Source organism: Phyllostomus discolor, chromosome 8 (assembly GCF_004126475.2).
Source record: "Phyllostomus discolor isolate MPI-MPIP mPhyDis1 chromosome 8, mPhyDis1.pri.v3, whole genome shotgun sequence".
NCBI lineage: Eukaryota > Metazoa > Chordata > Mammalia > Chiroptera > Phyllostomidae > Phyllostomus > Phyllostomus discolor.
In genome coordinates, this window is record NC_040910.2 from 78995750 (window position 1) to 79018908 (window position 23159).

Below are 23159 nucleotides of genomic sequence, written 5' to 3' on the forward strand. Positions count from 1 at the left end.
ATACACACAGAAGTCAGCCTTAGTTGGACCCACTTCTCCAGGACTGGGCTTAGCCTTGTGTCTCCTCCTGCCTCTCAGGCCCTTGTAGCTGGAATTTCTCAGGCCCAGAGGGCTCTCTGGACTCCCCTACGGCCCCCAGTTCACCCCATGACGTCAGCCTGGACTGTTTCTACTACATCTCTGTCTACCCTGGCTACGGTGTGGAAATTAAGGTGAGTGACCTGGACCTGGCAGGGACAAAGCAGGAGCTAACGCATTATCTTTCCAGAAAGGTACCAGTTATGGGGGAGGTGGGGATGCTCAGGGGCATCAGTTGGAGAGGGGCCTTAGGCCAGGGCTAGGCCGTGGGCCTAAAACATGGTTGAACTCTGGACCAGGGAGCAAAGAGGCTACTGCTCCCCGTCAGCAGTGTCCTTAGTTGAGAGGGGCTGCAGCATGCCTGTCCTCTTCCCTAAGGGGTTTGATCAGGGGCTCAGGAGAACCTGAGGAAGGGGCTCTTATCTCAGTGCACAGGGGATTGGGTAAGTGTCTGAATCTATGTAACCGAGTAGAGAGAACACAGGGCTGCTTGGCCATCCCCTCACTCACTCACTCAGTCATTCCTTCAGCAGATACTCCCTGAGCAGCTCCTCTGGGCCAGGCCCTGTGCTGACTGCTGGGATGCAGAGGTGGGGAAGACAGACATGGCCACACCATCAGAGAGGTGACAGCTGGTGTCAGCCCTCTAGCCCCAGCCTCCTGCCCCCACCTCCTTCAGCCACCTCATCCCTTTGAATCCCCAAACTCTCCCTTAATCCCAAAACCTGAGCTTGTAGGTCCTCTCAGATGTGCCACGGGCTCCCCGCCCTCCCCATGCCCTGAACCTAGCTCTTCCTTTTTGTTCCTTCAACCTGCTTGTCACCCAACTCCTGCCCTTGGAGACTGACCCCGACTAGTCAGAAACCCAGAGTAGGGCCACCACAGTGCAATGTGGAGGGCATCCTGGAACTGTGCAACGTGAGGTTGAGGTCGACTTGGCCCTTCCCTCTCCCCGCCAGTCCCCTTAGCTCACACCCGCATTCTATCACCATGACAACCCCCTAAACTCAGCTCTGCCTGCCTCGCCCCTCCATCCCCACAACTGCTACACCCTCCAGCCTCCACAATCCCTCCCCCAGATCACATAGTGACCACCTCCTGGTCACCCCATGCACACATACCCCTACTATCCCACCTTCATCTACCCTGCAGTCATTTTTCTCAAATGAAATCAATCCCCGCCCAAGGCCAGACCCTCTGGGCCCATCTTGAGCTACTTCCTCCCTTGTTCTCTGCTCCACCTTTGCACTAAACTGCTTGCAGCTAACTGAATGGGCCAAGTCCACTTTTTCCTCAAGCCCCAATTGTACATGCTGGACCCTCTGCCTGGGAGAGCCATCCAACTGTCCCCTCCCTTAGCACTGAACCCTTACGCCACCTTCTCTGGGAATCCTCTCCTGATCCCCAAAGCCTGGGGCATCCCCCATCCTAGGTCTTATTATTCGGCCTTCTGTCAATCTGTTTATAGCTGTCCATCTCCCCAGCTAGCTGTGAGAGCCTTGAGCAGTACCTTGGAATAAGGGGCCCAGAATGGTTTCTCCACAGACTAACTGAGTAAGCAGACAGTTGATTACAGGAAGGAAGGAAAGAAGGAGGTGAGAGCTGACAAATGAGGAAGGAACTGAGGAGCACAGGGAAAGAGGAGGAGTCCAGGGAACAGGGCAGCGCTACCTGTTCCCCATTCCCCAGCAGCTCCCCACGCGTCCCAGAGCCCCTGTGTCTGGGCCTAGAGCCAGCTGCTCCTGTCCTAGGGCAGCAGCTCCAGACCTCTTCACAGGGGTGTCAGGCCCGGGTCTCAGAGCCAGGCCCTGTGGAGGGGAGGGCCCTCTCCCACAACTAGCAGGCCCCCCCTTTCTTTCTGTAACTGTTTGATCCTGCTCTGCCAAGCCCTGTGCCCCCCACTCTAGGCTGACTGGGAGGGTAATTAGGAACAGCCACCACTACCCTGAGCCAGTAGCACTCAGTGATGCTTAATTAAGGTAATTAATGTAAAATCATCACCTAATGAGAGGTAGCACAGGCTGTGGATCACCAGGTGGAAGGCACCAGCTGCAGGTGTGGGAACGGGGTTGGAGGGGGCAGATGCCAGGCTGGGTGACCCCCCTGCAGGCTTAGGCTAGCTCCACCTGCCCCTCCCTAAGCCTACCATCCCCACTGAGGCCCACTGGGCCAAGCTGGGCTTGGTCCTGGTGCTTTCCACAAAGGAGCAAGTTGTTGGCTGTGCCTGCCCTGGCCCTGGCCCGGGCATAAGCCCCACCTTAGATGCCCACCGCCTCATGTAAGCCATATTTGTTGTCATCTGCTGCCACATTTTTATCATCAGAATGCAAAAGCTGTTACCAGGCAACCCTGAGAGGAAGACCTGCCACAGCCCTGGAGTGCTGTCAAGAAATGTGGCAGGCAAAGCTGGCCCCACCCTCCACCTCGCCACCGTGGGGCAGATTCTTTGGAGACCTTGTGGGCCTTGGTGGCCTGAGACAGAGTCAGAGGCCAAGACAGGGAGGGCTGGGAGGGGAAAGGACAGAATCAGCTGGGCCGAAGCAGGATTTAAGGTTGTTCTTTCAGGGCCAGTTCGGGCAACCTCTACTCCTACCTAGGCCTCCTGGCTGCACTGCACAGGCCACTTGGGGACCTGAAGAATTAGTGACACTCTACACCAATACCAAAAAGCTAGTTGGAAAAACCAAGGCCAACAAAAAAATAGAAAAAAGTATGTGTGTGGGGGGGATGCCCAAGGTCACTCCATTAATCATTGACTAATGTTTTTTATGAATGAATTTATTCTGCAAATATAACTTAATATAACAATTACCAGGTGCCAGGCTTTGTGCTAGGGGCTGGGAGCACAGCTCTTCACAGTAAGTGGAGGAGACAGAAGTAAACAATGACCACAGAATGCTCCGTGCTACGGAGCATCCCCGGGGATGGGGATGGAGGTGGGAAGCACAGGGGACTGTGGGAATTCCAGAATGGGATACACTTTGCCAGCCTGGGGTGGTCAAAGAAGGCTCTCAGGAGGTGACAAAACCTGCTCTAGGACCTGAAGGAGAGAGGCCAGCAGCCAAGCCTGGGCTGGAAGGCAACAGCTATGGCAGACAGGCCCTTGAAGGCTGCGGAGCAGTTTGAGACAGGAGCAGGAAGTAGGCGTGAGGGCTTCTGGATTACACTCCTGCCAGGGGCTAGGCCTGAGCAGTGCCCTCCTGCCCAGTCAGAGCTGGTGGCGGGTCCAGGCCATGCTGGGCACTGGAGGTGGGAGAGGTGAGGCAGCTAGAAGGCCTAGAAGGCAGCCCATTGCTCCTTCAGGCTTGGGGAAAGGCTTGTAGCCTCTGCCCATTTTGAGTAAGTCCCTGCCTGCCTCTCTGTGAACTCACAAGGGTGGCTGAGGATAGGCACGAGGGATGGAATCTGGGCAAGGGGGATGGGAGGAACCATGGGAGGAGAGGATTATCCTAAGGACCCACAAGTCACACCCCTGTGCAGGCCAGCCTGGCATCATGCTGAGCCCCTGCCATGTGACCACAGCTTTGGCTAAAGTCTGAGGCCCTGGGCAAGGCCCTTTTAACTTCCTTTTCCTGAGGAACAGCCTCAGGGGTTCCAGAATCCCTAATAGCCCAGCTCTGGACCACAACCCCTCATAACCTGCTTTGTCCCCTGTCTCCCACCTCCCTTCAGGTTACTGCAGCTCTTTGTGTTTTGAGACCCAGGGTCTGAGCTGCCTGCAGTGATGACAGTGGGTCAGAGAAGTCTTACCTCTTCCAGCCGGGGTTCAGGCACTGGGCTGGGCTCTTTCTTGAGAGATCCAGAGAGGCCCCTTTAGGACTGGTGGGCACAAGGCCATGCGGGTCCCATCCCCTCCCCAGGCAGCCAGTCTCCCCTGAGGGCTCCAGGCCTTTCTGGGCCTGGTGCATGCCTCTCACTGTGCTTGGCATCCCAAGAGCCTTCCCACTGCCAGCCCCCATCTTGGTTTGGCTTCTCCTTGTACCATCTGGAGCCTGGGCACAGCTGCCCACCGTCCCTGCTCTAGTGCCCCAGGTGGCCCCTTTGGAGTGAACATACTCCTCCCATGCCAGGCCAGCTGCCAGTCTGATAGCCAAAGCACCCCGCCCTTCTAGGCCAGATCAGAGCCCGTGCCAATGTGGACACCAAGAGTAGGGTGGTAGGTCAATGAGGTGAGATTTCCGGCAACTCCCTCCTTTTTGGCTCCCGGAAGGTCCATCTGAGGGGGTTCACGGGATACAGGCTGCTCTAACCCCGTGTATTTGGGCCCCTCTCCCCATCCTCAAAGCAGACCCTCCCCCATCAGGCTCTGTGAAGGAGCATCGGTTCAGACTCCAGCGTAGAGGCTGTCATGTAGAACTGAAGTTCCAGTCCTGGCTCTGTGCCCATCTCTTGGCAACTGGGCTAAGCCTCTGGCGTTTTCTGGGCCTCAGTTTCCCTCTCTGTAAAAGGAGATCGAACCAGATGATGCAGAAGGCACCTCCCACCAGTCCTTCTGAGCGTGGCTCCTTTTCTTGGTTCAGACACCTTCCTCATCAGTCAGACTGGGCAGTGGCACATCAGGCCCTTGACCCTGCTTCCTGCGTCCTAACAGCTGCAGAACCTGGGCCAAGGAGAGGGTGGCTCCCAGGTACAGTGCTTCCCAGGCAGAGCTCTGGCAGACCTGAGGGTGGGGTGGGTCCACAGCCAGCTCTCACCGTGGCAAACGAAACGGTTTTACCAGGGTAGGGCTCAGGTCTTCTCAAAAAAGGGAAAAAGCCCTGGCTTGTGTGGCTCAGTGGATTCTGTGACAGCCTGAGAATCAAAAAGTCACTGATTCGATTCCCAGTCAGGGCACATGAGTGGCTTACGGACCAGGTCCCCAGTTGGGATTGTGTGAGAGGCAACCTATTAATGATTGTTTCTCTCGCATGTTTCTCTCCCTCTCTTTCTCGCTCCCTTCCCCTTTCTCTAAAACCAAAGAAATAAAATCTTTTTTTTTTAAAAAAAGAAAGAACTGTTAATGCTGTGCCCACTCTGTGCTGAGCCCCTTACAGGCAGGATCTAACTTAATCCTCACAACCCCATGAAGTGAACATGATTATCCCATTTCACAGATGAAACTGGTTTCAGAGAAGTCAGGTGACTTGCCCAAGGATCTTTCAACGTGTCAGTGATATAGAGCTGGGATTTGATCCCAGGACCTAAGAGCCCCTGTCGTCCTTTCCCTGGCCCAGATTAGCCTGGACGTGGCAAATCCAAAGAGGGAGTTCAGGTGGGGACTGTTGGGGGGCTCTACCTCTGACCCCTTTTCTTGGCCCAGCCCAACCTGCTCCTGTAGGACACCCACGTGGAACTCTCCCAGTTTGGGAGCGGGGCCTGGGATGTGGCGCATGAAGGCAAAGCACGGCACCGGGAGCCAGGAGTTCCAGCCTGGAGTCCTGGCTTTGCCTCGGAACTACTGTGTGCCCCAAAGAGGGCATCCCAGCTTCTCTGATTAAGTGTTTCCCTTATCTACACAGTAGAAGTAAATACAGCCTATCCTGCACCCCTTACTGAGATTTTGTGAGATCTGAGAGGATAATGGGTGTGAAAGAGGTTTGAAAACTATAAAGGGTCTCATGGGAAAAAATCATGATTATACTACTATTGGCAAGAAGGAGCACATGAATATGAGGGACTGCACATATGTGAGAACACACTCATGCCAGGACATGTGTTTGAGGGAGCTGTGTGCATGCAAGTGGGCCTGTGTCAGAGTACATGTGTGTGCTGGTGACCAGGAAAGGGTAACGGAGCAGGGTCAGCTCCAGCGGTGGGGAGCTCAGGTGCTCGGAGTGGGGCTCACACACAAGTCATCCTTGAGTTCATACGGCTGTATGTGGTCGTACTAGGGCAATTGTGTGCAAAGACTTGTGGCACTCTCCTGCCTATGAGTTATATCATTCGGGCATGTTCTAGAGACCCAACTGGCAGTTTCCTTGGAGACAGACAGGCCAGTCAAGGGTGATGGTCTGGGGGTTGGCAGAGGGCAACCTGAAATCTCCCCACTTCCCATCCAGGAAGGAGTCAGTCCCCTCATAGTGGCTACATTTCCTTCCTTGAACTGACCCGATGGTTAGTGTTAGACAATTCAGAGTCCTGTGGGAATTGTCCTCATCTCCCTCTGCTTCTGTCCGCCCCCTGCCTGGCCCCAGCTCCCCTCTTGTCACTGGCTAGGATTGTGGGAAGACAGCCTTCATGAGCAGAGCTGACATTTCAATCTGTCTCCCAAGTTCTTCAGGTGCCTGCAAATTGCATCAAGACTTCATCACCAGCCTTATTCAACACCCAGCCCTGTCTGGCCGCTGTCAGGCCTGGCCCTCAAACAAGCAACAAATTACATTCCAGCTATAGCAGCAGGCCTGCAAGTGGATCCCTGAAACCCAAGGGACCAGTCTCTGGCTAAGAACAGAGAACCTTCTGGATGTGATCCCCAAGCAACCTGGGCTCACTCAACTCCATGTGCTCATCACAAACCTTACCACCATGCTGGACTAGGAGCCAGGCTAGCTGAAGGGGGCATTGCCTTCCCCAGATCAGCTCGCAGTTTTCCCACCTTGACTGGCTTTGGAGGGGAGGATGGCTGGTGGGAACATAAATGTCAACATCTTGGAAAAAGCCAGGTCAGGCCAAGATTCACCTTCTTGCTACACGTGGCAGGCCTGGGACCTGGGAATAAAGATGTCTGGAAGTCTGTCAGTCTGCAGGTGACAGCCCCATGAGGTTGACAGGAAAGGAGCTACACTGCCCCCCAGCAAAGCAAGACTCTGCTACTTAACACCTGTGTGTGACCCTTTGCAAGCTCCTTAGCTTCTTTGGTTACTTTTGGAGATTTTACCACCTGCCTTATACAATTGTGGTGAGGATGCAATAATACCCATGAGTAGTACAAGGCTGGCTCAACAGTTATAGGTGCTCTGTAAACGGTTGTTGCAATGCTGCCGCTGCTGCTGCTGCTACTGCTGCTGGCAGAACAGCAGGGTCGGGAGCTGGAAGCTGGAGGTCAAAAGGGTGTTTATGGGAACTAGGAAAAATGCTAAATCCATGTCTGCTTCTCTGCCTTTGCTTCTTTAGAAATTTCTCATCAGGGATTTCCTCACTTCCTCCTTCTCCTCCCAGTCTTGCCTGCTTAAGGCACTCTCAGACCCACCTGCTCTGTGCACTTTTTCTGAGCCTGCAACCCCTCCACCTCCCCCTAGAGGATTCCGGCTGCACGCATTCAGTGCCACTTACGGCAGAATTATATGCTGCCTGGCATCTCTCGATAATTACAGATTCCACGTGTATGAGTCTTGTTTGCCCAACTCTAGAATCACAGAATCTCCAAGTTTGAAGGGACCTCATCCAGCCTCCGCCTGCAGCAGGAATTCCCCGAAGAATGTCAGCAGCAGATGGTCAGGCAGCCTCCACCCAAATATGCCATGGTGGAGAGCTCCTCACAGAGAGGAGGCGCTTCTGGCCCAGCACCCTCTCTTGAGCTTTCTCTTCAGCCCCAAAGACCCACCAGGTCTTTTCTCCCAGTCGGGGGAGTCCTCAGGGCACATCTGTTCTTGACATCCACAGTCTAAAGGGCCCAGAGCCTAGTACATGGCTGAGTTCAGTCTCCTCTGGCTTCTCAGCTCACGGGAATCTGGAGAGGACTGTACCTCCAGCATCCCACACATTTCCTCTCCCCACACATCTTCATTGAGACTGCCAGTGAAGAAGGCATTGTGACCCAAAATGCCACCCTGGGCTTTAATAGAGAGATGGGTAGAGGACAGGTGGGGAGAGCCAGAAGCAAAGAACTTACTGGCCTGGCTTGGAAGGCAGAGGATGATGGTCCTGAGATTGAAAGGGTGACCAGTTTCACCAGGAGGAAGGCATTCCTTGTGCAAGGTCCCACATAGGTCAATGCCCAGAGGGTGGAAGTGAGGCACGTCTGTGGCTGCTGTGCAGGCATACGAGGCTGGCGAAGCCACTGAGGCCAACTGCAAGCTGGGAAGTTTGGAGCTTGTCATCTGGGCAATCTGCAGTCACCAACAGCATTTGGGTAAGAGCGAGGCATGATCAGATCTGAGGATCTGAGACAGCCGGGACCTGGGAGATGAGTTGGGGTTGGGAGGTGTGGAAGCCATTCTCCAGGTGAGAAACAATAGGCAAGGGAGATCTGAGCCAGGACAGATACAAAGGGATAGACACGAGGAACCAGCTGGAATATCTGAGAGGTAACATTGGGAGGGACTTGGTGACTCACTGGGTGCCACTTAACCACCCAGGTGCTTAACCCTCGAAGGCCCTGCCTCAGAGTAACATGGTAGGGACCCTGGAGATCACGTAGACCGGTGCTTCTGAATTGCTTGCGGTCTCGTTCAAATGCAGAGCATGATTTAATAGATCTGAGTGGGGTCTGGGCTTCTGTACTTCTTACAAGCTCTCAGGTAATGCAGATGCTGCTGGACCACATTTTGAGTAGCAAAGGCATTTTATAAGATGAGGAAACTGAAGCTCAAAGAGTCAGCATACTTGCCCAAGTGTATAGGGGTCCCAGATTTCTGGCTCCCAATCCAGTGCTCCTGGTACCAGGACATACTACTATTTCCCCTCTGGGTACAGTCTGTCGCTGTCCAATGCTTGTTTAACTAAATGAAGGCATGGAGCCTAGAAGGATGCACCAGGGATTAAGGGTCTGAGGACTGGGGTGGAGGCAGAGGGACCCGTGACAGCCAAAGGGAAGGATTGGAAAAGAAGTTACTGAGAGTAGAAGCGAGAACAGAGTGGTGGCGGCATGTCCAGGACGCTCACGATATAAAGCCAGGCTGAGTAGTCAGCAAGGGCCAAGTAGGACAGGGCCTCGAGGGGCCACAGCAAGAAGTCTGAACCAGATACTATGGGCTTTGTTGGCTCAGCAGAGAGCCACCAGGGGATTTAAACAAAGAAGCACCATGCCAGGCAACAAGCTGGGGCTTAGGAACTGGCTGTAGTTCAGAGAATATTGATGTGGAGGGAGGAGTGGGTTAAGCCCTACAGGCAGGGAGGCCAGCCAGGAGGCTCCCACAGAGATCTAGGTGAGCAATAATAGTGAGGTGCCAGGGAACTGGCAGTATGAATGAAGAGCAGTGAACAGATTTGGGGTCCAATTCACAGAGCTGAATGATTGACTGGATGGGGGTATGAGGGAGGAGGCAAGATGCCAGTTTCTGACTCGGGCATACAGGTAGATAGTGAGGTTATTCCCAGATGGGGAGCCAGGGGAGCTGCTGGTTGCAGGAAGAGGGTGACTCAGTATGAGGCAGATTGATGTGGGGTGCCTGGTAGGCATCTTACAGGGGGTGTCTAGTGGAAGCTGAGCACACAGATCTGATGCTTTGAGGTCTCATAATGCTGGCCAGGCCTTTGGACACCATCTAGCACAACTCACCTACTCCATCCCCACTTTATAGATCAGGGGTCCCCAACCCCGGGGCTAGGGACCGACACCAGTAGCAGTCCATGGCCTGTTAGGAACCAGGCTGTAAAGCAGGAAGTGAGTGGCGGGCCAGCAAGAAGAGCTTCTTCCACATGACCCACTGAGCTCCAATTCCTGTCCTGCACTCCCCACCCCCTGTGAAAAAACTGTCTTCCACAAAACCAGTCCCTTGTGCCAAAAAGGTTGGAGACTGCTGTTATAGACAAGAAAACTGAGCCCAGAAAAGTGAAGGGAAAGGAAGCAGGAAGCAGCTGGTGTAGTTGAAAAGCTTTGAGACAGACATGCTTACAAATCTCACTTCTGCTACTAATCTCTGTGTGACCTTGTATACTTTACTTACTATCTCTTAACTTCAGGTCTCATCTCACAAGATTACTGGGAAGGTAAAATGAGCTCCTCCTGCACGGAAGTGCCTAGCTCCAGGCCTGGGGGCTCCAACGCCCAAAGGACACTGAGGACTGGCCACATCTAGGGCCTGCAGGCACCTAAGGACACGGGGCTCATTCCGCCGGAAAAAGTCTGACTGCTCTGCTTCGCTCTGTCTATTCCACCGGCAGGTCCAGAACATCAGCCTGCGGGAAGGGGAGATGGTGACTGTGGAGGGCTTGGGGGGACCTGACCCGCTGCCCTTGGCCAACCAGTCTTTCCTGCTGAGGGGCCAAGTCATCCGCAGCCCCACCCACCAAGCAGCCTTGCGGTTCCAGAGCCTCCCACCACCTGCAGGGCCTGGCACCTTCCATTTCCACTACCAAGGTAGGCCTGGGCAGCAGAGGGAAGAACCAGCCCAGACTGGCTGCCCTCCTGGAGTCTCTGGTGCTGTTGAGGTATGGGGGTGGGGAAGAGGGAGAGGGTAGTAACATACAGCACGGGTGCCTGGTGAAGCTGTGTACAACTAGAGGTGAGAATTGAACATCTAACACCTCTAGAACCTTCTTCCTTCTTCCAACTACCACCCTGCAGAGAACTGGTCTCGAAGAGGGACTTACACAGGACTGAGTAACCCCCAGATATGCCTATTGCCATTCATTCATTCAGTGTGCTTTTCCTAAGCATCTGCTCTTTGCTGAGCCTGTGCTGGACACCGGCAATATGAAGATGAACCAGCCAAGTTCTTGCCCTCAAAGAGTTCAAAATCTAGGGGGAGGCAGATACTTAAACAGGAAATAATGATATAAGCCCTCTCCCCAGATGCAAAGGGGTAAAGGTCGAGGGGCTTGACAATGACCATGTATGCAGAGGTGTCTAGCTACCAGCCTGGCCTTCCTGACCCTGGCCTTCTGAACATACCACAGATACGGCTCAGGCTCCAGTCAGCTCAGAACACCTCTGGAAGTAGCGAAGTGGCATTGCGTAATGGTAAAATCACAGACTCAGAAGTTCGGCAAATCTCTGTTTGAATCTCCTCCCCACTGGCTGTTAACCTTGCCCAGATCATTTGACCTCTCTAACTCTGCTTTTCCTCTGCTGTGAGACCAAGACACTTCACAAAGTCATAAGGATTAAGCAAAATGGTGCACCTCAAGTGCTTAGCACATGCTCCATAAAGGAAACTAGTATTAAAGAGCTGGCAGGATGGAGAAAAGAGAAAGGGCTTGGGACTGTGCCCCTTTCCCATCAGCATCCCCTCTGCCTTCCTTCTTACCCCCAGCAAAGTCTTCTTGATCCCTTGCACTGCTGCAACAGGGTAACAGTTCAGATTTGGGAGTGCTAATGGGGAAATAATTGGTGTGAACAGCTACAGGATTGCCTTGAATTGTCACGGACCACTTCCGCAGCCCTGAGGGGGGGGGGGGCTACAGCCCAGGGAGGAGGGCAGGCACTCCTCTGAAGATGTGGATGTTTAGAACCCACTAAGGAGGATTCACTCACCCCTTCCTGGCCTCACTACCCAAATTAGGGGAACAGTCTGGCATGGCAACAAGGAGTATGGTGGTGGCACTGGCCAGGGGCTTGGCAGAGGCAAGAGGCGAGCTGAGGGAAGGGTGAAAATGGAGGCGGCCCAGACAGCCTCCCTAATGGCCCATCAATCCTAAGCAGCAGGCATAATTTCACGCCGTGGTAACTTCTCTTGCTGCAAATTCCTTTGCATAAAACCTGGGACCTCCTCTCTGTTGGGCTGGAGGTGGCTGAAAGGCAGCAAGTTGGAGGCCCTGAAACACAGAGCAGACCCCAAGGGGGGCGGGGTGTTGGGAGAGCTAGTCCAGCTCCCAGAAGCCCTCCCTCCTCAGCCTAGTTTTTGTCAATGATCAGCTCTTTCCCTAATGAGTGTAATTCCCCTAATTATAGGCTGTAATTAGCCCTGATCCCAGAGATGGGAACAGGAAGAGCATGTGCTCACACACGTGTCTCCCTGGGCTGGAGAAAGACAGTGCCAGAAGAGGAAGTAAGGGTCCTAGTACCAACATTCCTGCTGGAGCTGTCCAAGATAACACTGGAGATCACAAGCATGGGGCCCCACAAGGGCCTCACCTGCAGAACCAAGTTTCAACTCTCCTCCCACAGGCTCAGACAGGGTGAGGAGGCAGAGGGCCCTGCCAGGCATCCCCCTCCTCCCTCCTGAGCATGCCTGGCACTGGACTTGGCTCCAGAAACAGATGCCAGGGAGAAAATAGCTCAACAGATTGCAGTGGTGCAGGCACTCCGGGAATGGTCGTCATGACAACAGGATGAAGCTTGTCCTGCGAGTTGGCACTTTACCCACTATGGAGTCTGGGGGCTGTGTCGTCTGCTCCCAGCATCCTGATCTCACTTTACCCTAGCCCAATTTCCTAATCTGTGAAACAGGGGGCCTCCCTTCCCAGAGCGGTGATATGAACTCGCAGGGAAGATACAGGTGCAAGTGATGGGCATGGCATATGGCTCACGGCTGAGAACTCCCTGGGTATCGCACCCTCCACTCTGGGTAAAGTGCCCCAAACCCTTTTGCCCAACCTAGCCTGACCTAGGGTTTCTTCCCAGATCATTGTGAGTGGCCACCACAAAACAACCACCCAGGTCAACCTTGTCTACTACTCTCAGGTTTCTCAGATTCCTAAGCCCAGGTCTCTACTTCACCTGGGGAAGCAGATGAGAGGGGGGATGCAAAGCAAGTAGGCTCTAGAGCCAGGAGCTTCAAGGGCCCACTCTACCCCTTACTGGCTGTGAGATCAGAACAAGTCCCTCAGTCTCTCTAAACCTTAGTTTTCCTCATCTGTAAACGAATTGATAACCCCTACCTTGCCTGCCTTCCTCCCAAGTATATTATAGACATCAAGTAAGAAGAGTAGGAAGGCATTTTAGAAGCTGGAAGGTGCATTCCAATGTGAGGTGCTTTTATTCATCAAAATCACAAATAATAACAGGCTGGTGAATTCAGTATTCACTCTGTGTTAGGCACTGCACATCTGTGCTCTCACGAAACAACATCGTATGCAATACTCTAGATAGGTGGGCAAACAAGGAAATAGGCACAGAGAAGTTGGGTAACTTGCCCAAGGTGCCACAGCAAGTGCGGGAGCCTGTGTTCAAATCCAGGCCATCTGACCCCAGAGCACACATCCTAAACGCTGCCCTGTGCTGCCTGTCAATCACAAGTGACCATTCCTTGGCCATTCTCTTAAGGACCCTATGAGGAAGGGAAAAGTAGGTATCATCCTCCCCCTTTCACACACCTAATGACAAAGGCCAAGACAGGTAAAAAAAAAAATCACAAAACTTGATCCTAGACCCTGGTCTGGCCAGAGGCAACTCCTTTTTCTATTTATACAAGGGCCCACAGAGGCTAGCAGAGTCCCTGCCTGACCCTCTCTTTCCATCCACCTGGTACCAATAGTAAGGGTTGCACCCCCTACCCCAAGACCCAAGAGCGGTTCTTCGGTCTAGACAGTCCCCATCCCTCCCACCACCCCTAAGGGTCTTCAGACTCTGTAGCCCAAGCCTTCTCTTGGCTTCTCTCCTTGACCCCTCCAGGTCTTCTTCCTCACATCTCAGATCCAGGCCCTGACCCCCCTACTTTTGGCTACCACCTCAGCTTGGCCCCAAGTTAGGACTGGCCAGGTTGTTTTGTAGGATTTGCTGCCACCTTCCGGATGTATTTGGTATGACAATTTCAAAAGCTACCAAATTTCCCAGGGTAACTTGTCCCCCTCCCCGGAAACTTCCCTGAAGGCATCCTTTGCTTCCCCACCCTTGCCCTATCCTGTCTTTTAAAAAGTCCACTGCCGTTAGTGTCAAGTTTTTCAGTATTTCTCAATGAATACTGGGAAACTTCTACTGTCTGGCTTCAATCTTTCCTGCTGCAATTCATATTTGTCTCCTATGAAAAATACATCAGTATAGGTTTTTCACCATTTCAAATGCTTTCACACTTACAAGTCTTTCAGTAACATTTTTTGAAGATGTACTATCATCTGGATTCCAGGGACACCAAGCTGAATAAAACACTATCCTATTTGTTCTCACAATAACCCCGTAGGTGGGCTGGCATTTTTAAAAAAGATTTTATTCATTTATTATTGGAGGAAGGGAGGAAGAACGAGAGGGAAGAAACATTAATGTATGGTTACCTCTTGAGTGCCCTCTACTAGGGACATGGCCCTCAACCCAGGCATGTACCCTGACTGGGAATCGAACCAGTGACCCTTTGATTTACAGGCCGACACTTTAATCCCCTGAGCCACACCAGCCAGGGCTGGACTGGCATTTTAAAACTCATTTAACAAATGAAGAAACCGGGACACAGAAAGGCTAAGTAACCTGCCTAAAGTGGTAGAAAGCTTGGGCTACAGCCCAAGCCTCCTAACTTCCGACTCTGCTTGCTTCACTACCCAGCCCAGGCTGCTGGAAATGTCACAGGCATCTTTTGGGGAAGGAATCAGTCTTTTTTCTGGTGCTCCTGATGTTTCCTCTGGCCCCAAAATGACACCTCCAGGCAGGCTGAGGCAGAGCCCTTTTGTCCTGGCTATGACTCAAAACCCCCCTCAACACAAACACATACACACAACACCCATTTTCTTTCTGCAGCCTATCTCTTGAGCTGCCGCTTTCCCCGACGTCCAACTTATGGAGCTGTGACTGTCACTAGCCTCCACCCAGGAGGCAGCGCCCGCTTCCAATGTGCCACTGGCTACCAGCTGAAGGGCGCCAGGCTCCTTACCTGTCTCAATGCCACCCAGCCCTTCTGGGATTCCCTAGAGCCTATCTGCATCGGTGAGTGGCCCCAGGGGACTCAGTAGTGCTGAACAGGGGAGTTGGTTGGGGGCTAATCTCTGCTCTCTGTTGTGTGTAGTACCTTCCTAGGCTCTCCAGATAGAAGCCAGAAAATGGCTATCTGCCTCAGTGGCAGTCATCCAACCCACACGTAGTGAGCACCTATTATGTGGAGGCACCACAGACACACAGAGCTGATTAAACAGGGAGTGTGCCCTCAAAGAGCCCACCCTTCCAGGAAATGGGAGGAAAGAAAACACTAGAGTATCAACTTTCACAGCAGAAAATAAAAAGTACCAATGAAGAGATTTAAAGCAACCAGGGAGGAGAAAGCAATCATTCTCAGTTGGGCATTTATAAGGCTTCCTGGAGGAAGTGGCACTGGAGGTTTGACATTTCAGTGGAAGCAACAACGTGGGCAAGGACACAGAGGCAAAGTAAGGGAGTACTTAGGGACAGAGAAGACAGCCAGGTTTGGCTGAGGCCTGAGACTTGAGAAGGGGAGAGGGGAGGGCCTTGAATATCAGCCAAAAACTAGGGTGGGGCGCTGTTGAAATTTTTGAAGAGGAGGAGGGCGGAGCTCAGAACTACTCCTCAGAAAAGCCAGTCAGGTGGTGTCTGGAAGCTGGGAGACCAGCCAGGCAAGAGGGTTTGAACTTAGACAGTAACTTTGGGAATAAAGAGGAAGAAAGTGTTTCCAGAGACACCGATGAGAGAAAGGGGGAGAGCAGAAACAGACTCCCAAGTCCTGGTCATGAGTGACGGGGAATCTGGGTTGCTGCCAGGGCCTTGCTGGCAGAAGAAAGATGGAGTGCTTAGTTTGCAGTATGAAAGGCAGCTTGGGCTTTTTTCCTTTTTCCTTTTTTTAGCTTGGGCTTTTGAATTTTATTTCATTCTATACACTCTTCCTGAGTGCCAAGCACAAGCAGAGGTGAGTGAGCCAGATGTGGCCTGTGCCCTCAGGGAGCTGTCTAGTGAGACCAGCAAACAGCTCAGCACGATCAGCACGGATAGTGCTGTGATGGGAAAAACTCAGGGTGTGATGGGGATCCAAGGGAGGAAGAGCTGCTTCAACATATGGGAAGAGTCAAGGAAAGCTTCCCAAGATGACATGGAAGAACTGCAAGTTACTTGAACAATGATTAAAAAAAGAAAGAAAGAAAAAAAAAAAGAACTGCAAGCATGTTCACGCAGGGTAGTGGAGTAGATTCCCGGAACAGCATATGCAGAGGTGTGGTGGCGTGAAGCAGCATGCTACAGTGAGGTGTGCCTAAAGAAGAGGGTGTTATGGGGAGAGGCTGAGGCCAAGTCAAGAGTCAGGTCCAAAAAGGACCTGAATGCCATCTTGAACTTCAACTCTATCTGGGGGGGTCATAGGGAACTACTGAGGAATTTAAATGTAGGATGGGGCATGACCAGGTTTGATTCCATTCCGAGACCAAGCAAAAAGGTAGGTCTGCCCTCTCTGCAGAGAAGCAGAGAAGAAACTCACCACAACCCCCTCCCCAGAAGGTTCATTAGGTTAAAATATTCTGCTGTGTGGAACACTTGGAGACAAAGACACTGTGTCTTGGCAGGCTGGTCTCGGAGAGCTGGCAGGATCCGAAGCTGTACATCCAGGAGAGGAAAGTGCTGCCCGGAACCAGCCACACTCCTCTTGCCTGAGCCTGCTTCACCAGCCCTACTTCCGGCTGGGAGCTTGTGGCCAAATAAGTCAGCAGTCCTCAGTGATGGGGACAAGTGAGCCACTCTGCCTCTCCTTACAAAAAGAGGACAGCCCCAGGCCTGAGGATTCAGTGCTAGAAAGGCTACCATAAAGGTTCAGCCCAGGAATGACAGTGGCAGTGACGAACACTTTTCAGAAAGTGTTCGAGGCCATCGCCTGGCTAGTAATGTCTGCTCAGGGCACAAGATTTGGAATTGAATGGCATGCACACCACATGTATGTCACTCCCAATCTAGTCCTACCCTATTTTACATTCATTCAATTATTTTATTCAACAAATACTGAATGCCAACTCTGTGCCTGGCCTGAAAAGATTAGCCCCTGCCCCAGGGGGCCTTAGTTAAAGGGATATATCCAAACAATAACTGGTTTTCAGAAGTGGCATGAGGTAGAAGTAGCAGATACACCCAAGAAAGTTGGAGCCCTGGGTAGGAGGCTTTAATAAAGTCCACCTGGGGGCAGCAGAGAGGGAACGTGACTCACCCAGGACCACACAGCAAGGCCTCGGCAGACCTACCAGTCAGGGGAGCTGCATGTGAATACTCCCAGGGGTGTGAAAGGCTAGGAGGTAGGATTCTGCAGTCCAGGCTGCCTGGAGCTGCAGGGTCACAGGGGCAAAGGATTGACCTCCAGCACCATGAAGGCAGATCCCTGTTGCCCCATGCACAGGGTACAGAGCTGTGAAGGGCAGGAAGGCTTGTTAGGCTGCCTCGGATCCAGCCAGGGGCCCAGCACACAATTCTGCCCGTCTTCCAGCTGCCTGTGGTGGAGTGATCCGAAATGCCACCACTGGTCGCATCGTCTCTCCCGGCTTCCCGGGCAACTACAGCAACAACCTCACCTGCCACTGGCTGCTTGAGGCTCCTGAGGGCCAGCGACTGCACTTGCACTTTGAGAAGGTTTCCCTGGCAGAGGATGATGACAGGTGAGGAGATGTCCTGGTGGGATGGGAGTGCCCAACCTGGTAATATCCTACTAGAAGGGCCGTACACAAGCATGGGGCCATACCTCTTGGGTCAGCAACCAGCTATGCAGCTGCTGCTCTGCTGATCTAGGCTCATCATCCGAAATGGGGACAACGTGGAGGCCCCGCCTGTGTATGATTCCTATGAGGTGGAGTACCTGCCCATTGAGGGCCTGCTCAGCTCTGGCCGACACTTCTTTGTGGAGCTCAGCACTGACAGCAGCGGGGCAGCTGCAGGCATGGCCCTGCGCTATGAGGGTGAGCCTAATGGGGCCTAACCAGGGGTGAGGGGCTAGAGCAGGGGCTTGGGCCAAGAGTGTCTTCTCACACTGTCCCCCTCTGTTCCATCATCACTCCTTCTAGCTCAGCCCTTGCTCAGCTGGCACTGAGGCCCTATCTCCTCATCCCTCCCAAGTCTAGGATTTCTACCCCATTTGCAAGAGACCCCTGCCTGGATTCAGGCCCTCTGGCCCAAGTGAATGAATTCTCTAGATTCTGAAGAACAAAAAAGACCCCAATTCCTAGGGAGGGAGAATTGCTGCTAGACATTAATTCATTAATTCATTCAAAACAATATTTACTGAGTGCCCTCTATATACTAAGCACAAAACTGGGAGCTAGAGATACAATGGTGATCAAGACAGCCTCCTGAGCATAACAGGGATGGGTGCTCTGGGCTGTTCTTGTCCCTTGCTTGCTCCAAGCCCAGGACATACACTTGCAGTTAGGGTGAGAAAAGCCCCGGGGAGGGAAATAGGAGGAGGACATTTCCCCCCTGTTTGTCCCAGTCAAGGCTGAGCTTGCCTGGGCCCTGTGGTTTACAGCCTTCCAGCAGGGCCATTGCTATGAGCCCTTTGTCAAATATGGCAACTTCAGCAGCAGCGCACCTTCCTACCCTGTGGGTACCACTGTGGAGTTCAGCTGTGACCCTGGCTACACCCTAGAGCAAGGCTCCATCATCATTGAGTGTGTTGACCCCCATGACCCCCAGTGGAATGAGACGGAACCAGCCTGTCGAGGTCAGTAGGCACCAGTAGATGGGCCCACCAGGGGCAGGGAGGAGGGTGGGCACCAGGGAGCCAGCAGCAGAGCCTGTGGCCTCAGTGACATGTGTTGTTCAAGCTTCCCCCTGAGGAAGAGATGGGGACTCCCAGCAATGGGTAGGCACTCCCGTGGGCAGATGGCAGCCCTAGGACATGGCCCTGGGGGGGGAACACGGAGGGGACGTTCCTCCCGGGTCTCCCCTGCCTTCCAGCTGTGTGCAGCGGGGAGATCACAGATTCAGCTGGTGTGGTGCTTTCCCCCAACTGGCCGGAGCCCTACGGCCGTGGGCAAGACTGCATCTGGGGAGTGCATGTGGAGGAGGACAAGCGCATCATGCTGGACATCCGAGTGTAAGTGTTCAATGGGCTAGGCCAAGCCAGCTCCTAAGCAATGGAGTCATCTCTTGCCCAGCCCATCCTGGGGTCCCTAGGCGCGACCTCACTGACAGCCCTCCTACGCAGACTGCGCATAGGCCCTGGTGATGTACTTACCTTCTATGATGGGGACGACCTGACAGCCCGAGTCCTGGGCCAGTACTCCGGGCCCCGAGGCCACTTCAAGCTCTTTACCTCCATGGCTGATGTCACCATCCAGTTCCAGTCAGACCCTGGGACCTCAGTGTTGGGCTACCAGCAGGGCTTCGTCATCCATTTCTTCGGTGAGCCTGCCCCTGCCCCACCCCATGCCCGAGGGAGAAGAGATGCCAGAATGCAGACCCCAAACATAGCAAGTCAGAGAGGCCAAGGCAACGAGGAGCCTGGGTGCTCTTATCTGACAAGGAAAAGCTGGAAACGCTCTGGGTATCACCAAAGCCAGTCTTGTTCTCCACCTTTCTCCTGGGTCCAGTGGAAGAAAGAGAGACTCCTGTTGCAGCTAGAGGGACTTGGTAGGCAGCAGGAAGAACTTCGTAACAAACATAGGGAACTAAGGAAAGGAATTTGATTATACAGTGCCTTTTGGATAACCTTCGATAGAAGTGACAATTTTCCCCACTTTACCCATTCCCCCTCTCAGTACTGAGAAACTGGCCAAGATGTTTTTGGAAATAAAGTTAAAAGCCTAGATGATAAACCAGGAATCTAGGAGACAGTCATATCAGGGACAAGCAAGGAGGGGCCCTTGTATGGGAAGAAGAAATCACTGAGCCTGCCCCAGCCAGGCCCAGAACAAACTGGCAAGAGTTAAACTTCCTCAGGGGGAGAGGGGCTAGCACAGTCACTTTGGTGTTGGCTGAGGGTCTGCGTCTTGCCACCCCCATCCCCCTAGAGGTGCCTCGCAATGACACATGTCCAGAGCTGCCCGAGATCCCCAATGGCTGGAAGAGTCCATCACAGCCTGAGCTGGTACATGGCACTGTTGTCACCTACCAGTGCTACCCTGGCTACCAGGTGGTGGGATCCAGTGTCCTTATGTGCCAGTGGGACCTAACCTGGAGTGAGGACCTGCCCTTCTGCCAGAGGGGTGAGTGTTCCTGTTCCCCCTATTCCCATTGCCAATGTAACCTACAAGCCTCTCTTTTGGATTATGAACCAGCTGTTATAAGCTGGTATCCTTGAAGTTCCTTCACTTGTCATAATGTCAGTTTCCTCATCTGTGAAATGGGGCAATACCTTTCCATAGGGTTACCGGCCAAGTACTCCAAGCGTTTTGTTCCTGGTAGATGGCCATCTAGTGTTTGTTGACCCCCATGGATTTGGAAGGGGACAAATGAGGAGACACAGCAAAATGGTAGTGACAGAAAACTAGAGGGTAGAGCTATGTGGCACGAAGATGTTGGCTGCCTGGACAAAGCGAGGGTGGACTGACTTGAATTCTACTTGAGCTACTTCTTCTTCATCACTCCCTATCCATAGTGACTTCCTGCCATGACCCTGGGGATGTGGAGCACAGCCGACGCCTCGTATCTAGCCCCAAGTTTCCTGTGGGGGCCACTGTGCAGTATATCTGTGACCAGGGTTTTGTGCTGACGGGTAGTGCTATCCTCACCTGTCATGACCGCCAAGCCAGCAGCCCCAAGTGGAGCGACCGGGTCCCCAAATGTCTCTGTAAGTGTCAAATGTGTCGAGGGGAAGGCTCTGGTAGCAGATAAGGAATGCTACCTCTGGAGGCTAGAGGCACCTTCACTGGGCTCTGTCTGCTTTGCAGTGGAACAGTTCAAGCCATGCCACGGCCTCAGCGCCCCGGAGAATGGTGCCTGCAGTCCTGAAAAGCGGCTACACCCAGCAGGGACTACTGTCCACTTCTCATGTGCCCCTGGCTATGTGCTGAAGGGCCAGGCTAGCATCAAATGTGTACCCGGGCACCCTTCACATTGGAGTGACCCTCCACCCATCTGTAGGGCTGGTGAGTGCTCTGCCACCCCTAAACCTCTGCCTGGCTCATAGGACTGCTCTGGCAAAGATGTCAAACGTTGAGAACCAGAAGCCCCTGCCCACACCCCTTTCATGTTATGCTTGGTCTCCCCAGTCTCTGTCAGATTTTTCTGAGCTGGGAACACCAAGACAAATGTGGGCTTTCCTTGGACAAATCCTTCCCGTGACCAGCCCACTCCCTGCCTTAGTGGTTTGGCCTGTTGGGCTTACTCACTGCCCTTGGCCCTCCCCTCTTGTTCCAGCCTCTCTGGATGGGTTCTACAGCAGCCGCAGCCTGGATGGTGAGCCCCCACCCATGAGGGCCAGGGAAGTAGTCTCTTCCACTTGTTCTCACAGCTCCCAGGCCATGGGTTCCTCAAGGAGGGAGGGTAGAGAAAGAAAGGTCTGGGACGAACAGGGACAAAAGCCCTTTCCCTGCCCCCAGCCAACCAGAAGCAGCTGGTGGCTGGATGCCCCTGGGAAGGGGTGACAGGCTGAGGGCTGTAAGTGACAAGGACCTCTGCCCCAATCCCACCCTCTGTGTTTTCAGTTGCCAAGGCACCTGCTGCCTCCAGCACCCTGGATGCTGCCCACATCACAGCCGCCATCTTCCTGCCACTGGTGGCGATGACACTCTTGGTGGGAGGCGTGTACCTCTACTTTTCCAGGTGAGCCTGGCCTCTCTTCCTACCCCCATATCTGACTCACTCCTTCCTAGTACTCCAGACTCACAGGCTTCTCTACCCCACAGGCTCCAGGGGAAAAGCCCCCTGCAGCTGTCTCGAACACGACCCCGTCCCTATGACCGAATCACCGTGGAGTCAGCATTTGACAATCCAACTTACGAGACTGGAGTAAGTACCCATGCCAGCCTTGAGGCCCTATCCAGGACCCAATTCTGTGCTCCCTTTGGGAGGTACCCCTGAGAGCCCTATCAAGCACTCTTCACTCTTTCCCTTTTCCTTGGGGAGGTGGATTATGGACTGGCAAACTTTATACAAGTTTCCAACTCCCAGCAGTCTCTTTCCTTTGCAGGAGATGAGAGAATATGAAGTATCCATTTAGGCGGGGAAAGCCAGCTCAGCCCTGCCTCACAGCCCAGCAGCAAAGCTCCCAGCTGTCCCTCCACCTTCTGTACATACCACCTGGGAAGAGACGCCACTAATCCCTCAAGAAGTTGTGCCCTTCCCTGTCTGCAGTGCCCCCTAGGGCCTGTTTTCTTGGTACCACTGCCCACTTAGGGCCCCTCCTTGGGTCCAAGTCAGGGGGCATCTGCCTCTGGGCAGAACACAGCTGGAGCATATGCATCAAGAACGAGCATTCTCCTGACCCTCCTTCATGCCCTGCGCCTCCATCCTGGAATTCACAGGCAGAGTGGGAACACCTTTCTCCATGTGACCACCATCCAGCCCTGGCATGTAGTACCTGGTAGCAGGGCTAACTTGATGGTGGTGGAAACTGCGTCAGGGTGCTCCTCACAGGGCCATCAATGCTGGCCAAAACTGCTCTCAATAGTGACCTCTGGGTAGTCCTGGCATGCCAACATCAGCCCCTAGAGGAAGTCTCTAGTCCTTCTCCAGGGCCCCAGGAATAGACAGTTCTGCTCTTGTCCCTTGCCAGTGGAGGCAATAATTCTAAGGGATCCAAGGGGTTTAGGGACCCTACCCAAGCTCAGGTTGGGCTTCCCTAGGCACTCATGCTTCACACCAAAGCAGGAAACCCCACTGCTCCCCTGCACCCTGAGGAGAAGGAAAAAGTCCTTCTGATTGCCAGTTTGGCTATTACAAACATCCTCTTTACCACTAGTCCCTCCTTTAACCCCAACAACTTGCCAGACTCCCCTCCTGGCCACTGTTTGGGATAAGGGGAGAGAGCATTCATATTCTGTAGAGGAGGAGAGGTCTAAGGGTCAAGGAATTTGGCGTGAAACAGGGCATCAGAGAGCCCCAGGGAGAGGCCCAGGAGCTGGCTACAGGCCACTTTGTACATGTAATGTCTTATATGGGATCTGGCCTCCAGCCAGAGAACAATCTTCTTTTTCTGTTGTTTCCTTATTAAAATGGTGTTTTTGAAAAAACCAAGCACTGGCCAGGTGGATGGTACTTTCTTCAAGGGAAAAGAGGTGGGAGATAAATGGGATGTGGGCTTCAGGACCATGAGGCATGCTGGACACACCAACTAGTAATCCCCAGATTTTATCAAAAACCAGTTACAGATGCTACAGAAATCACTGTCTCAGCAAGCTCAGTACAATAGATGGCAGTGAAATGTGAGGTCCAAATGGCTAGTGCCACAGGAGTGTGGGAGCCCAGGAATCCAACTGCTCATCCGCCTCAATGCCTC

At 53.2% G+C, this 23159-nt stretch overlaps 1 protein-coding gene across 4 annotated transcripts in view; it reads left to right on the plus strand.

Moving 5' to 3' along the window:
- The window catches only part of SEZ6 (seizure related 6 homolog), a 44699-nt gene extending 21802 nt beyond the window's left edge, over positions 1-22897 (plus strand). Inside the window, exons 3-17 of one of the 4 annotated variants that reach the window (XM_028521645.2) lie at positions 79-212; positions 10102-10297; positions 14546-14731; positions 17214-17382; positions 17513-17679; positions 18246-18440; positions 18677-18815; positions 18927-19123; positions 19732-19926; positions 20319-20510; positions 20611-20808; positions 21080-21118; positions 21367-21484; positions 21568-21670; positions 21836-22897. In XM_028521645.2, the coding sequence (XP_028377446.1) occupies positions 79-212; positions 10102-10297; positions 14546-14731; positions 17214-17382; positions 17513-17679; positions 18246-18440; positions 18677-18815; positions 18927-19123; positions 19732-19926; positions 20319-20510; positions 20611-20808; positions 21080-21118; positions 21367-21484; positions 21568-21670; positions 21836-21868 (2261 nt within the window). In that variant the 3' untranslated portion in view covers positions 21869-22897. The remainder of the gene's footprint in view (positions 1-78; positions 213-10101; positions 10298-14545; positions 14732-17213; positions 17383-17512; positions 17680-18245; positions 18441-18676; positions 18816-18926; positions 19124-19731; positions 19927-20318; positions 20511-20610; positions 20809-21079; positions 21119-21366; positions 21485-21567; positions 21671-21835) is intronic. The other 3 variants (XM_028521646.2, XM_036033332.1, XM_028521647.2) reach the window with 3 other exon arrangements.
- Positions 22898-23159: the final 262 nt, after the last annotated feature.